General features: G+C 36.2%; 1 protein-coding gene across 1 annotated transcript; it reads right to left on the bottom strand.

The window, feature by feature from the left end:
- Positions 1-3212: 3212 nt before the first annotated feature.
- On the bottom strand, positions 3213-8450 carry LOC131841407 (uncharacterized). The gene has a single exon (XM_059189721.1). The coding sequence runs from the start codon at positions 8448-8450 to the stop codon at positions 3213-3215; it is 5238 nt and encodes a 1745-aa protein (XP_059045704.1).
- Positions 8451-14334: the final 5884 nt, after the last annotated feature.

Below are 14334 nucleotides of genomic sequence, written 5' to 3'. Positions count from 1 at the left end.
GGCCACACATGGCCTTTACAGCTTCACCAGACGATAGGGGACGAAAGCAGGAAAGAGACGAAAGGCCAACTCCTGCCTAACGGATACGAGTTTAGATTGAGGGCACCGCTAGTTCGAACCTCGGCTCAGGCTGTCGTACTCTCGATCACTATGAGTAATAAGTACATATATGGGGACTAGATAGCCCGAAGAATTGCGAAACTGAAATGGAATTGCAGGGCACATAACTCGTAGAAAGATGACCGTTTGGGCAGTAAAGTCCTCGAGTGGCGACCGTGGATCGGAAGACGCAGCGTGGGAAAACCTCCAGCAAGGTGGACCGACGATCTGGTCAAGATCGCTAGGCAGCGTAGGACCGATCGTCGTGGAGATCTTTGGGGGAGGCCTTTCTTCAGCTGTGGACGTCTTTCTGACTGAAATGATGATGATAGGGAGTACAATGCACGTATCTTCAAATTATTAGCTAATAAAGATATTTGAAGCTGTTAATCACACTAATGACCCTCTAAACTTACGATATAAATATTAATTCCAATACGCAATTCACTTTCACTCTCCCTTTATGTTAAGACATTATGGAATTAGAAAGCAATATGTTCACGCCGGTCGAGTTTTGGTACCAGTACATATAATAATCTACGCTCTGTTTCTTATCAATAAATCTATTGCTTTTTCTGCTTCCAATTTATAGTCCAATCATAATAATATTACTATATATAATAGTAATAACACATTGGTCGATTCATACAGCGTCATCTGGTCCCAAGGTGCGTAGAGCTTATGTTACAAGTATTACATGTGTTGCTGGCAGCTTGTCTACCATTCATTTTATAAATTTTATATTTTTTATATCTATTTTTATATGTCGCTTTTGACTAACTATTTGTTTTTGTTACCTTCTCGCTGTGAGCCCTTTTGGGAAAAATACACATTCTTACTAGTATTTAGTTTTTATTAAAATAGTAGTTGTGTTCCCGCTCCAGTAACAACATGACTTATAAATACAAATATATTTTTTTCGTAAATATATTCATATTATACATAGAAAACACCCAGACCAATAGCAATCATATTCATATAAATGTTTGTACCATGCGAGGAATCGAACTCATGACCATCAGAAATCAGACGATGTGCTAAACCGCTAGACTGTCGAGGACGTCATATTGACTGGACTATTCGCACTCATACAGATGTAAGCGATTTTTAATCAATTAAAACATTTAATTCATCAAATGTTACAAAGGTACTATCAATATAATAACTACCTGAACAATGGAAAGTAATGCTAACTGATTGTAATAGTAGATGTAACAATACATCACGTAATCAATTTTATATTTTCATTCATAAAAAAAACTTGTCACTATTTACAATTAGTAATTTTCATTCATAAGACGGCCTCAGTGCACCAGCGTTTTAGTACACCTTCCGATGGTCGCGTGTTCGATTCCTCGCATGATGGAAATATTTGTATTCATGAGAATTATTATTTGCATCCGTCTGTGTATTTACTATATATATTATTATGTATATATTTACAAAAAAAATATCTAAGTATTTATATCAGTTGTCTAGTACCCATAACACAAGCTCTACTTAGTTTAGTGTGAGGTTTTATTCATCAAGGAAAATCAAATAAGATGATTTTCGTGCTATTACTATGATCTTTATTAGTTTGGTATAGGGATGTAATTTGGTTTTATACCACTTACATGTATAAGTATCGTTTAAAAAAGTCAATAGGTCTTTTATGGGAATAGGTATAAAAATTTACAATAAGATACAAAAGGATATATTGGAATTACCCTTAAATAAATTAAAAACATCTGTTAAATCATATTTACTGAGCAATCCCTATTACTCACTAAACGATTACTTGAATGACGAGCGTGCATGGCAATAGTTGTTCATGCACTGGATTTTCATTTAATGTTAGACATAGACACCTATATAAATATACATTGTAATTAAACTGGCTTTTAAAACAAAAGTAATTCAATTGAGTTTCTTGCCAGTTCTTCTCAATTGGATCTATATACCGAACTGGATTTTAGGGGAAAAAAAATATAATGTAAAAATTTGACGTTCATAAGCGGCTAAAATGTCGTTATATATTAATTATATATTAATTTCAGTTAATTATAATCAACATACTGTCATATTTATGTCATCTAGCAACATAATTATATTTTGCTGTAAAATAAAGTATAAATCATAAACATTAACAATAGCACCTTCCTGTGTGTTTGTTCGCAAAATCGTTCGAGTTACGTTTGTTCCAGCTCAAGAACAATGTGAGCAATTTATTCTCGTTATATTTCCTGCGAGTGTGAAAGTGTCATTATTGTGTTTAGGATGGGAAGTATATTTTAGTGTTCGTTCATTTAGTACACCGGATCATATTTTTATTTATTTTTCGTACTTCCTAAAGTGAGTATATAAATTATTCACATAATATATATCCCAAGAGCCCACGACGGCCAGACATCCGTCATATTAGTAAACGTGAAAGTTCTTGTATGTGTGTCCCCAACACAGGTAAGAACGATCCCCAAACATGAAACCTGGATCGTGGTTCCTTTGGCAGGTAACAGGTAACAACGGTGTTAATTTTATATATATTAGTGGTATTCGGTGGTAATAATTTCGTCACCTTTTCTTCACCCCGCGTTAAAGTCGCTGGTTCAGGGCGTTTACAAATATACCTCTGCCGATGCCTATTATCTAATCACTTTTGTGTACACGAAATAATAAATAAAATATAAAATTGTCCCTATACTCACCCCAAATACACCAAAAATCCGCCAATTTGCACCAAGTTTCTAATATGACCGCCGTAACCGCTGTTCGTTCCCGCGATCGAATGTGTCACTGGTGTTGCGCGCCGCGTCCGCCAGAGGGCAGGATTTTTTCATATCCCCAACATTAAGACTTTATAGGGACGTATATATACATTTATAGTGTAGGTGTGTTGTGGTATGTTGAAGGTGTAGTGCCGCGAAAAATGACAATAATTGCAGGAAAATTACACATCCCCCCGCCCGAGAAAGGCTGATTGCCTTTATCAAAACAAAAAGTAAATAAATACAGAAAAACAAAAATTATAAAATTATATAGACCGCTCATGTACAGAATTCGCTAAAAATACCGCAAGAAAACTAACATAATAAGTTTTTTAAAAAATAATGAAATAAATAAATATGAAACCATTAGTTAGTGGGGAGTCTACAAATCTTCACAACCGGACGAGTTATAGTGCCTGTTGAAGTGATAAGCCTTACCACTCGTACTACACCATCTTTACCCGGCAACAATTCTACAATCCTGCCCAATCTCCACTTTAAAGGAGGTAAATTTTCCTCTTTAATTAGGACCAAGTCATCCACCTTAGGAGGATCTATAGGAGACGTCCATTTATTCCGCATTTGAAGAGAATGGAGGTACCGCTCACTCCATTTTCTCCAGAATCTCTGTGAAAGAGCCTGAATTAGATTGTACCGACTCAACCGTGAGTTTGGGATGTCTTCAAAATTATATTCCGGTACAGATAATAACGAGCGTCCGATTAAAAAATGCGCAGGTGTTAACACCTCCAAATCTTGGGGATCCTGCGTCAGAGGACACAACGGGCGACAATTGAGGACGGCTTCAACTTTAGTGAATATAGTTACTAGCTCCTCAAATGTCAATATCTGGTCACCGATGACTCTCCGCAATAAAGTCTTCGCCGCCTTTACAGTTGCCTCAAAAAGACCGCCAAAATGAGGCGCTGCAGGTGCATTAAAACGCCAGGTAATATCGCGTTTACCTGCGCTACTACTAAGTTGCGATTGTACTTCCCGAGAAGCTAAATACCTTTGTACCTCATCTAAGTGTCGATTGGTACCTACATAGTTAGTGCCGTTATCTGAACGAATCACACTAGGTAGTCCGCGTCGAGACGTAAATCTCGTTAGAGCCGCAAGAAAACCCTCTGTCGAGAGGTCCGTAACACATTCAAGATGAACGCACTTAGTCGAAGAACAAATGAAAACACAAAGATATGCTTTCAATGGTTTTGCGTTACGTAAACGAGAAGATTTTATTATAAATGGTCCGGCAAAATCCGTTTGCACGGTATGAAAAACTCCAGTAGCAACTACTCTATCCGTAGGTAAGGCAGACATTAATGGTTCTGTAGGTTTAGCCTTTGTCCGAAAACAAGAAATACATTTAAAAATTCTGGTACGTATAGCTTGTCGTGCCGAAATGATCCAAAATTGAGTCTGTAAAATGGCTTGCAAGGCAGTCGATCCCGCATGACAGTGAATTTTATGATGATGATCTATAATTAAACTCGTTAATGGATGATCCTTTGGCAAAAGAACTGGATGCTTTCGATTATATGACAAATCGGAATGATTTAAGCGTCCTCCGACACGCAAAAGGCCCTCCCCGCAAATAAAAGGCATAAGCCGCCTTAAACGTAAAGAACAAAAACTACTCCGCTTGAGGCAACTTAAATCATCCGCAAACTCCGCAATTTGGACTAGTTTTATCAACCGCAGTAAAACCGATTGTCGTTCTTTTGTTGTCAAAACTCCGGTAACCTTATGGTTTGGATTTTTACAATTACTAAAAAACCTATAACAATACGCCACTACCGCTAACAGCATATTCAAAGAACTAAACCGCAAAAAAATAGGATCTCTCTTGACCATCACCGCGTGAACCTTCACCACCGTCTTTCGAATACCAGGTAAGTCATACTCAGTTTTATTATTTTCACTCAAAGGCCAGGTATCTGCATGGCCTTGAAGCCAGGAGGGGCCCCACCACAATTTGTGCTCGAGCAGTTCCGAAGCTCGACAACCACGACTTGCTATGTCGGCAGGGTTCAGTTCTGAGGGTACGTGTCGCCACGTTATATTCAAACCGCAATTAATAATTTGTGAGACTCTGTTTCCTTCAAATGTCTGTAAAAGATGGGGTGATATCCGCAACCAAGAAAGTACGATAGTACTATCAGACCAGCACACAACATCCTCAATGTTCACATGCTCGGTAATTGAATCCACCACGTACTTTACAAGCCGCACAAGTAAAGCTGCTCCGCAAAGCTCCAGTTTCGGAATAGTAAGCCTTGACTTTACAGGTGAAACCCGTGATTTAGCCATCATTAAAACGATCTTAACTTGTCCGCCTTTTCCCACTGTTCTCAAATAAACAGCAGCCCCATATCCAAGTTCAGACGCATCCGCAAAACCATGTATAGAACACGTTCCAGAGTTTCCCAATGCAAAGCGTTCCATTTTAAGATTTTCAATCATAGGCAGATTGTTTAAAATACCTTGCCATTCCGCAACAACGTCTGCCGGAGGTTTGTCATCCCATGACAACTTTAACAACCATAGACGTTGCATTAAAATCTTTCCCTGAAAAATTACAGGGGAGATCCAACCCAATGGGTCAAAGGTCCGCGCTAATGTCGATAAGATCGATCGTTTTGTACAAATTTCCATATCATTAAATCTGGTATGGTAAGAAAAACTGTCACTACTTGGATCCCATTGTATTCCCAATAGCTTAATGAAGCTAGGCCCATCCGCGTTATCTTTAAAAATTCGAGGATTCTCCAAATGTTCCGCTGGAATGTCTTTTAACAAATCCGTAGTATTTGACGTCCATTTACTGAGTTCAAATCCGCCAGACTTCAGTAAATTCACTACGTCCCGCTTAAGACTTTGAGTCTCCTCCAGGGTATCCGCACCGCCCAAAATATCGTCCATATAAACTGAAGACCGGAGAAGACGCGCTGCCGCCGGAAATCGCCTTTCTTCGTCATCCGCTAATTGTCTCAACGTCCGTATTGCGAGATAAGGACTAGACTTCATACCATACGTTACTGTGTTCAATTCATACAGTTGAAGGGGCATATCAGGAGACTCCCTCCAGAAGATGAGTTGATGTGCACGATCTTTCGGAGTAATTAAAATCTGTCGGAACATCATTCGGATGTCCGTAGTGAATACATATTTATGTAGTCTAAATCTGCAAATGATCTCCATAATATCACGTTGTAACTTTGGTCCAGCATGTAAACAGTCATTAAGACTTACTCCGTTGCTAGTCTTGCCGCTAGCATCAAATACGACTCTTATATTATCTGAATCTGTTTTAAAGATTCCATGGTGACATATAATATAACAACCGGAATCATAGTCTTCTGGTTTTCCGACACACAGTGACATATGTCCCTTTTCCGCATATTCCCGCATAAAATCTACATATTTTCTCCGCAGCGACTCATTTAACTGCAGTTTTCGTTCCATTGTGAAAAAACGCCTTTTAGCCAATAAAACTGAATCTCCAAGAGACGGCCTGTTCGATAAAAAAGGTAAGTGTACGACATACCTTCCGCTCTCGTCCCGCTGATGAGTAGTAACAAACATAGACTCGCATTCCATATCCTTAGGATCTTCCACTACGCTAGGAATATCTTCCACCTCCCAAAATCGCTCCAAAATGCTATCGGTTGAAATATTACAGCAAAAAGTTTGCAAAAAATGAGTCTCCTGAGAAGCTGGTTCCGCAACCGGACAAATAACAGGCCCAGTCAACACATGCCCGAACACCGTATTCATGGCACGAGGTAAATTATCATGTATCTTTATAGTACCATCCCCCATATAAATATCTGCAATAAGATCCGCACCAATTAAAATATCAATTTCCCGACTGATATAAAATTGTTCATCAGCAAGAAGTATACCTCTATAACTTTCCGCTAAATGAGGAGATAAGGAAAAACCTGGCAAATTTCGCGGGATCTTATTCAACACTGTAGCTGCAGTGTAAAGAACAGGTAGATCTGTGTACCTAGGCATTATATTTAAATTAACTACTCCCTTGCAGCCAGTTACAGGAATACCACTCAGTCCCGTGACTGATATAACATTAGACCTCAACCGCTTTAAGCCCAGTCTGTTGGCACAATGTTCCGAAATAAAGGTACCCTGACTGCCGCCATCTAGTAATGCACGTGCCTCCTGGTAATAACCGTGTTTATCCAGTACTCGTATGATAGCCGTTGACAGTAATACCGTCCGTTGATAAGTACCAGTGGTCTGTGATGCCATTCCTCCAAACACCTCATTGCTGCCTGTACTTGCCGATGAAACCCTAGCTGTAGGAGCCGTCTCCTGAGGTGGATGTTCCGTAGCATCCGTCTTGCTTGGGACATTATTAGTAGATAAACGGGGTTGACGTTCCCGTGACCCCGCAGGTATGTCAAAATGTAATAAGGAATGATGTTTAGGTGAATTGCATTTATAACAATTTCGATTATATTGGCAATTAGCAATGTTATGACTATTAAGGCATCGAAAGCATAAGTTAGTGGATATTACGTGTCGCTTTCGGATGGTAGGCTTTAAACTCAAAAACTTCTCGCACTTAGCGATGAAGTGACCGCTCTTTCCGCAGTATTTACATACCGAGCTAACTTCATTGTGAACTACCGAATGTACAGCCCGTACCGCTGGAGCTGACGTTCTACGCCGCATATGAGCACTGGAATCAGGATCCGCACTAGATTCCAATTTACGAATCTCACCTTCTAAAAATTTCAATAAATCTTCAAAGGCAGGTAGTTCCTTTTCATCAAACTTATTTTCAAAATCCCTTTTTAAGTTACTATCTAATTTTTGAAAATTTATGTAAAATAATATATAAGACCACGAATCTACTGGAAAATTCATCTTTTCTAAAGCCTTCGTATTTTCGAGCAAAGTATTCACAAACAATTTTAGTCCACTCAAATTTTTATATGTGACGGGCGCCGCGCTTAATAAATTGTGTAATAATTTATCCGCTAACAAACGTTTATTATTATAACGTGCCTTAAGTAATTCTAATGCAATGGAGTAATTATCACCGACAATAGATAAATGCTGAATTAATGTTTTTGGTTCTCCTACTAAAGAACTAGATAAATAATACAATTTTTCAGTATTAGTTAATGTTACATCTTGATCAATCAATGATTGAAAAAGTTCCATGAAGGAATTAAATTCCTGTAATTTCCCTGAAAATGAGGGCAGCGCTAACCTAGGTAAAATCACTTTAGACTTGAGATTAGTGTCGGTCTTTATATTGTCACCACAGTAATCCGCTTTAGTTTCAAGAGATAACTCAATATATCGCCGCTTTATAAAATAATACTTCTTATTATATGTCTCAAAGACCGTCTTAAGTTTCTCTAACTCCGATTCATCCGCCTTGAGTTGCATCTCCGAATGCATAGAATCAAATTCTTGATAATTATTTTCTAAGTCCGCATACCTAACTTGAAACTCAGTCTTTTGTTCCAATGTTAACGAATCTGCCCGCACGAGATCATAAATGTAATCAATATTGTGAGTGGCTTTATCGTACCTAAATTGAATTTTCTTAACCGCCGTTGTCATTTTCGATAGTAAGTGACAAAACAAGCAAACGTAAGTAAAACAAAACCCCAATTCAAATAAAACGTAAGCAAACGCGAACTATCAATTTTGTAAAAGTACTTAATATATAATAAACTCAAGTTTAATTTACTTATAAATATTTAAAAAATAACACAAATTATACTTATACAAATACCTTCAACTGGCACTATAACTTATACTAGCCAAGTATACTGAATAATTACATAAAAAACAAAGTAAGTTATGCCTAAAATACTACAGGAATAATACTTAATTTTCCGATTCAAGTATTAAAAACTATCGCAAATATCTAACGCTCATTAATCGACAATAAACCACAAAATAGTTATTAATGTAAACTATTTCTAAAGACACCTAATTATAAAAAATAAAAATAAGTTACACTGTTTGCAAAAATTATGAAAAAAAAAAAATAAACAAAAAATTATGAATAGTATATTATACAAATACACTGAAATTTTATAACAAACTCCAAGGAATAACGTAAATAATAAAATAAACAAAAAAAAACAAAAACAGTTGTTGGGATTTGAAGTACCAACTTAATAATACGAAGTCGAACTATTGAACGCAAGGCCAATTTATGTATAGTCAAAGTAATGAAATTAGAATACTATATCTACTACCATTTAAAAATTTATTACCAAAAGTAAATAAGACCGTCTTTATTTACTTTGGATTTAAAATAAAACACATAACACAAAACTAATAACAATATAACCCCTAATATCCAGGAGACAATAATTTAACCGCAATTAAACAACAAAATATCAAATATGCCGGTGAGGTGAAGTATTTGTCATGTAAAAGTAATGAAATTGTGAAAGTATAATTATATGGGAGGGATCCAAAACATATATATACCAATGCCTAACACTGAAACATAAATATTACCGCAAATTATGTGTATAGTGTGCAAATAGTTTTTAAATTATGATAATTTTATTACGTAGGTAGGAATAACCTCAAATATTGTGTATCCGCGATTTTATGTGTTTTTCTGTAAATGATTAGAAATAAACAACGACAAAGGATAAACTCCGATCCGTCTCGAAGTGACCAATGTTAATTTTATATATATTAGTGGTATTCGGTGGTAATAATTTCGTCACCTTTTCTTCACCCCGCGTTAAAGTCGCTGGTTCAGGGCGTTTACAAATATACCTCTGCCGATGCCTATTATCTAATCACTTTTGTGTACACGAAATAATAAATAAAATATAAAATTGTCCCTATACTCACCCCAAATACACCAAAAATCCGCCAATTTGCACCAAGTTTCTAATATGACCGCCGTAACCGCTGTTCGTTCCCGCGATCGAATGTGTCACTGGTGTTGCGCGCCGCGTCCGCCAGAGGGCAGGATTTTTTCATATCCCCAACATTAAGACTTTATAGGGACGTATATATACATTTATAGTGTAGGTGTGTTGTGGTATGTTGAAGGTGTAGTGCCGCGAAAAATGACAATAATTGCAGGAAAATTACACAAACGGTGTATACAATTTCATATCAAATTCGTTATTTTAAGATGCTCCATTTTTTCACATATTGCTCGTAACAGTATTATAACTTGCGCTGCTCGTTGCCAGACCCTTAGTGTGGTTCCAACCCCCCGCCGGACCCCCCTATACTATAGCATTTTATAAATAAACTTACGTCATTTTAATAAAGCTGAACTTTATATATATTATTTAGAAAACCATTAAACTGAGTTTCCTAAATTGCCAAACAGTTATCTTGGTTCTTCATCCTACCAGACTCATTGAAACCGTATATTGGGTAATAACGGTGTATACAATTTCATATCAAATTCGTTAATTTATGAAACTCAGTTTTTTCATATATTGCTTGTAACAGTATTATAACATGCTCTGCTCATTGCCAGACACTTAGTATGGTTCCAGTACTTACAGCTATACAAACTTTCATCACCTATTTTATCCCCTTAAATACACGGGGATAAATTAAGCCGCGGGCAAAAGCTAGTTCTAACATATTGACGGCCTCAGTGGTCTAGTGGTTTAACACACCGCCTTAATTCCGATGGTCACGGGTTCGATTCCTCGCACGACACAAACATTTGTATTCATGAGTATGATTGTTTGTATCGGTCTGGGTATTTTCTATGCATTTATGAAAAAAATATATACATATCTATATATTTGTATCAGTATCTAGTACCCATAACATAAACTTTAGCTAGTTTAGCTTGGGTCTAGATGGCGCTGCGTGAATTATCCTGAGATATTTATTTATTTTCGGAAAACCAAGGCTATTTACAAACATAGTGAAAAACAAACTTAAATCAGAACATCCACTTACAGGAAACGTAATATAAAATAAATTACAGTGCTAACACGAGAGGCGTGTGTCATAAGTACTGATAAAATCATATATCAGGTAAAAAATAACAATCTACTAAATTACAATTCAAATTCAAAAATCAATTATTCATGTAGTCCATTTTAGCCGCTTATAAACGTATTTTTTTTTTAATTATGATTTTAATTTTTTCCTACCGTCCAGTTCGGTATATAGATCCAATTGAGAAGAACTGGCAAGAAACTCAATCGAATTACTTTTTTTTAAGCCAGTTATTTACAATGCATATTTATGTAGGTGTCTATGTCTAACATTAAATGAAAATCCAGTACATGAATAACTATTGCCATGCACGCTCGTCATTCAAGTAATCGTTTAGTGAGTAATAGGCTTTGCTCAGTAAATATGATTTAACAGATGTTTTGAATTTATTTAAAGGGTTTTTCCAATATATCTTTTGGTATGTTATTGTAAATTTTTAGACCTATTCCCATAAAAGACCTATTGATGTTTTCTAAACGATACTTGGGGATATAAATTAAAACATATGCTAAAATCTTAAAAAGCAAACATTTTTAAAGAACTTTTAAATGTGTTAATGATATCATAAGATCTACAATGCAACAACGGAACTCGAAGTCGCGGCTAGAAAGTACCTTCTCTTTCACCCTGATAACTAGTTTGAGAAAACAGGAAGGCAAGATTGTAGGGGAACTGTAGGCAATAAATATATGCGGGAGGACTTATTTCTCTGTTAGTTACGATTGCTCGTGGGTATAATTATAATGATTTATTATTAATTCAATGAGTTGAATAAGACTAAAAGGCAAATTAGAAACAAATAATTCAGGAAACATCGCAAAGCATAATATAAGAACTTATTATACAATAATAATAATAATCTCAGGACAATTCACACAGCGCCATCTAGACCCAAGTTAAGATAGCTATAACTTGTGTTATCAGTACTAGATAACTGATACATAGTTTTTTTTGTAAATACATACATATCATACATAGAAAATACCCAGACCGATACAAACAATCATAATCATGAATACAAATGTTTGTGTCGTGCGAGGAATCGAACCCGCGACCATCAGTAGTGAACTGGTGTGCTAAACCGCTAGACCACCGAGGCCGTCAAATAAAGTACAATTATATAATAGTTACCAGCGAGTCATATTAAATATGTTATGAGTATATATAATACTGATAGTTACCAGCGAGTCATATTAAATATGTTATGAGTATATATAATACTGATAGTTACCAGCGAGTCATATTAAATATGTTATGAGTATATATAATACTGATAGTTACCAGCGAGTCATATTAAATATGTTATGAGTATATATAATACTGATAGTTACCAGCGAGTCATATTAAATATGTTATGAGTATATATAATACTGATAGTCACCAGTGAGTCGTATTAAATATGTTATGAGTATATATAATACTGACAGTCACCAGAGAGTCGTATTAAATATGTTATGAGTATATATAATACTGATAGTTACCAGCGAGTCATATTAAATATGTTATGAGTATATATAATACTGATAGTCACCAGCGAGTCGTGTTAAATATACAGTTACAGTTATATTAAATATATTGTCGAGACAATTTTGAAAATGTCAAACTAACGATTTTAAAAGTGAAGTTTAAGAGTTTCGTCAGCACATTAAAACATTCACGTGACATTTATTTATGTTAATAATTCAATGTCTCTGTGTGTCCTTTTGAAAAGAATATTGCAAATTTGTATTTGTAACACGCATGCTTGAAGAGCTTTATTTTGCAATAGAGCAGTGTTTCTCAAACTATAAAATAAAAATCTTAGATGGACTTGTACAGACGCCGACCTCAAACACATAGTATCGCGCATTCAACCTGGCGCCCCTCTGATTGATCCCCCAATTCAAACGGGGATCGAAATTACGATGGCCTGAGCCGAGGTTCAAACCACTAGTGGTGCCCTCAGACTAAAGTCGTATCCGTCAGGCAGGAGTTGTTCCAAACCCGCGGAAGGACTGAAAGCTGAAGCCCTCCATAAGTCATTTCGCGTGTTTGGAGTGCCATCTGCACTCGCCCCCTAACGTCCAGTGAAGCTGTAAAGGCCAGCTACGGCAAACAGCATTAGAGTAGTCCGAAAAAAAATTACTAGTACGGGGTAGGGAAACCAATGGCACGCGTGCCATTGACGGCACGCGACACAATATTTTGGGCACGTCATCGATCATAATGAAGAAGAATCATTTTGAAGAACCTGGCTCATACTATTTTAACGATATTTTCACCTACCTATGCCTGCGAGTCATTATTTAAACCTATCTAATCATAGTGATGAGTTCACTATAATATGTTTAATAATCTACGGACATATCAAAGAATAACTTACATTAAAATAATGATAAGAATAAATTTTGCGATATTTTCAGTCGAGTTTCTGGAGCACATGGCAACCCCATTGCTTCTCGCTTCCTACTGGCTTGGATAACCCTCACTAGGTTTGCCAGGGCTAAAAATTTTCCCCGATTTTTGGTCAATTTATATTAGTAAGAATTGAGAATACAAATGAAATTATCTGCCTGCATGTTTGGTGTAGCGGTACGTGAATTGTCCTATATGGGACACAGTCACCTAGATACATCAAAATAATAATTGCATTTAATAATGTCTAGTAAGACAAATTCAATATTGTCTACTAGGCACTGCTGTATCTAAACTGTGTCACCCCACCTTACATTTTCCTACTTTTATTTAGTGTATAAGATAATTATTTTTATGTACACATTGTCAGTTTATTATCATCTGTAATATACATCGTCTCGACCAACAACATCTTATTATTCACCCGCAACAGTGGTGACCCCGACGTGATATACACAGCGCCATCAATTCACATAGTTACAAGTTAAGCAGAGCTTATGTTATAGCTAAATACCTGGTAGAAATATATAAATACATTTCGTTTATAAATCCAAATATATATAACTCAAAGGTGACTGACATAGTGATCTATCAACGCACAGCCCAAACCACTGGACGGATCGGGCTGAATTTGGCATGCAGGTAGATGTTATGACGTAGGCATCCGCTAAGAAAGGATATTGATTAATTCTACCCCCAAGGGGATAAAATAGGGGATGAAAGTTTGTATGAAACTTTGTCAATTTTAAACCGATCGGGCTGAGACTTTGCATGCATAAATCTACTATGACGTAGGCATTCCCTAAGAAAAAATTTTGATAAATTTCACCCCTAGGAGAATAGAATAGGGGATGAAAGTTTGCATAAATCTTCTTAGATTTTTGACTGATTGAAGTGTAATTAATTAAAAAAAATTCATAAAAATCGATCAAGCCGTTTGGGAGGAATATGGTAACTAACATTGTGACACGAGAATTTTATATATAAGATACATATACATATATGTGTATATATATTCTACTATTTCAAATGGCCATATATGGAGTGTGCAGAAAAAAATATAAAGTATAAATTAATAAAACCTTGAGAACAGTAAATAACC

This window comes from Achroia grisella, unplaced genomic scaffold (assembly GCF_030625045.1).
Source record: "Achroia grisella isolate CSIRO2021 unplaced genomic scaffold, CSIRO_AGI_Agris_v1 utg1668, whole genome shotgun sequence".
Taxonomy (NCBI): domain Eukaryota; kingdom Metazoa; phylum Arthropoda; class Insecta; order Lepidoptera; family Pyralidae; genus Achroia; species Achroia grisella.
The sequence above is the reverse complement of the archived record's forward strand: the minus strand, read 5'-3'. Positions and strand labels throughout refer to the sequence as shown.

Coding starts and splice junctions, on each gene's coding strand:
- LOC131841407 (XM_059189721.1), bottom strand. CDS start 8,450: ATGACAACGGCGGTTAAGAAAATTCAATTTAGGTACGATAAAGCCACT.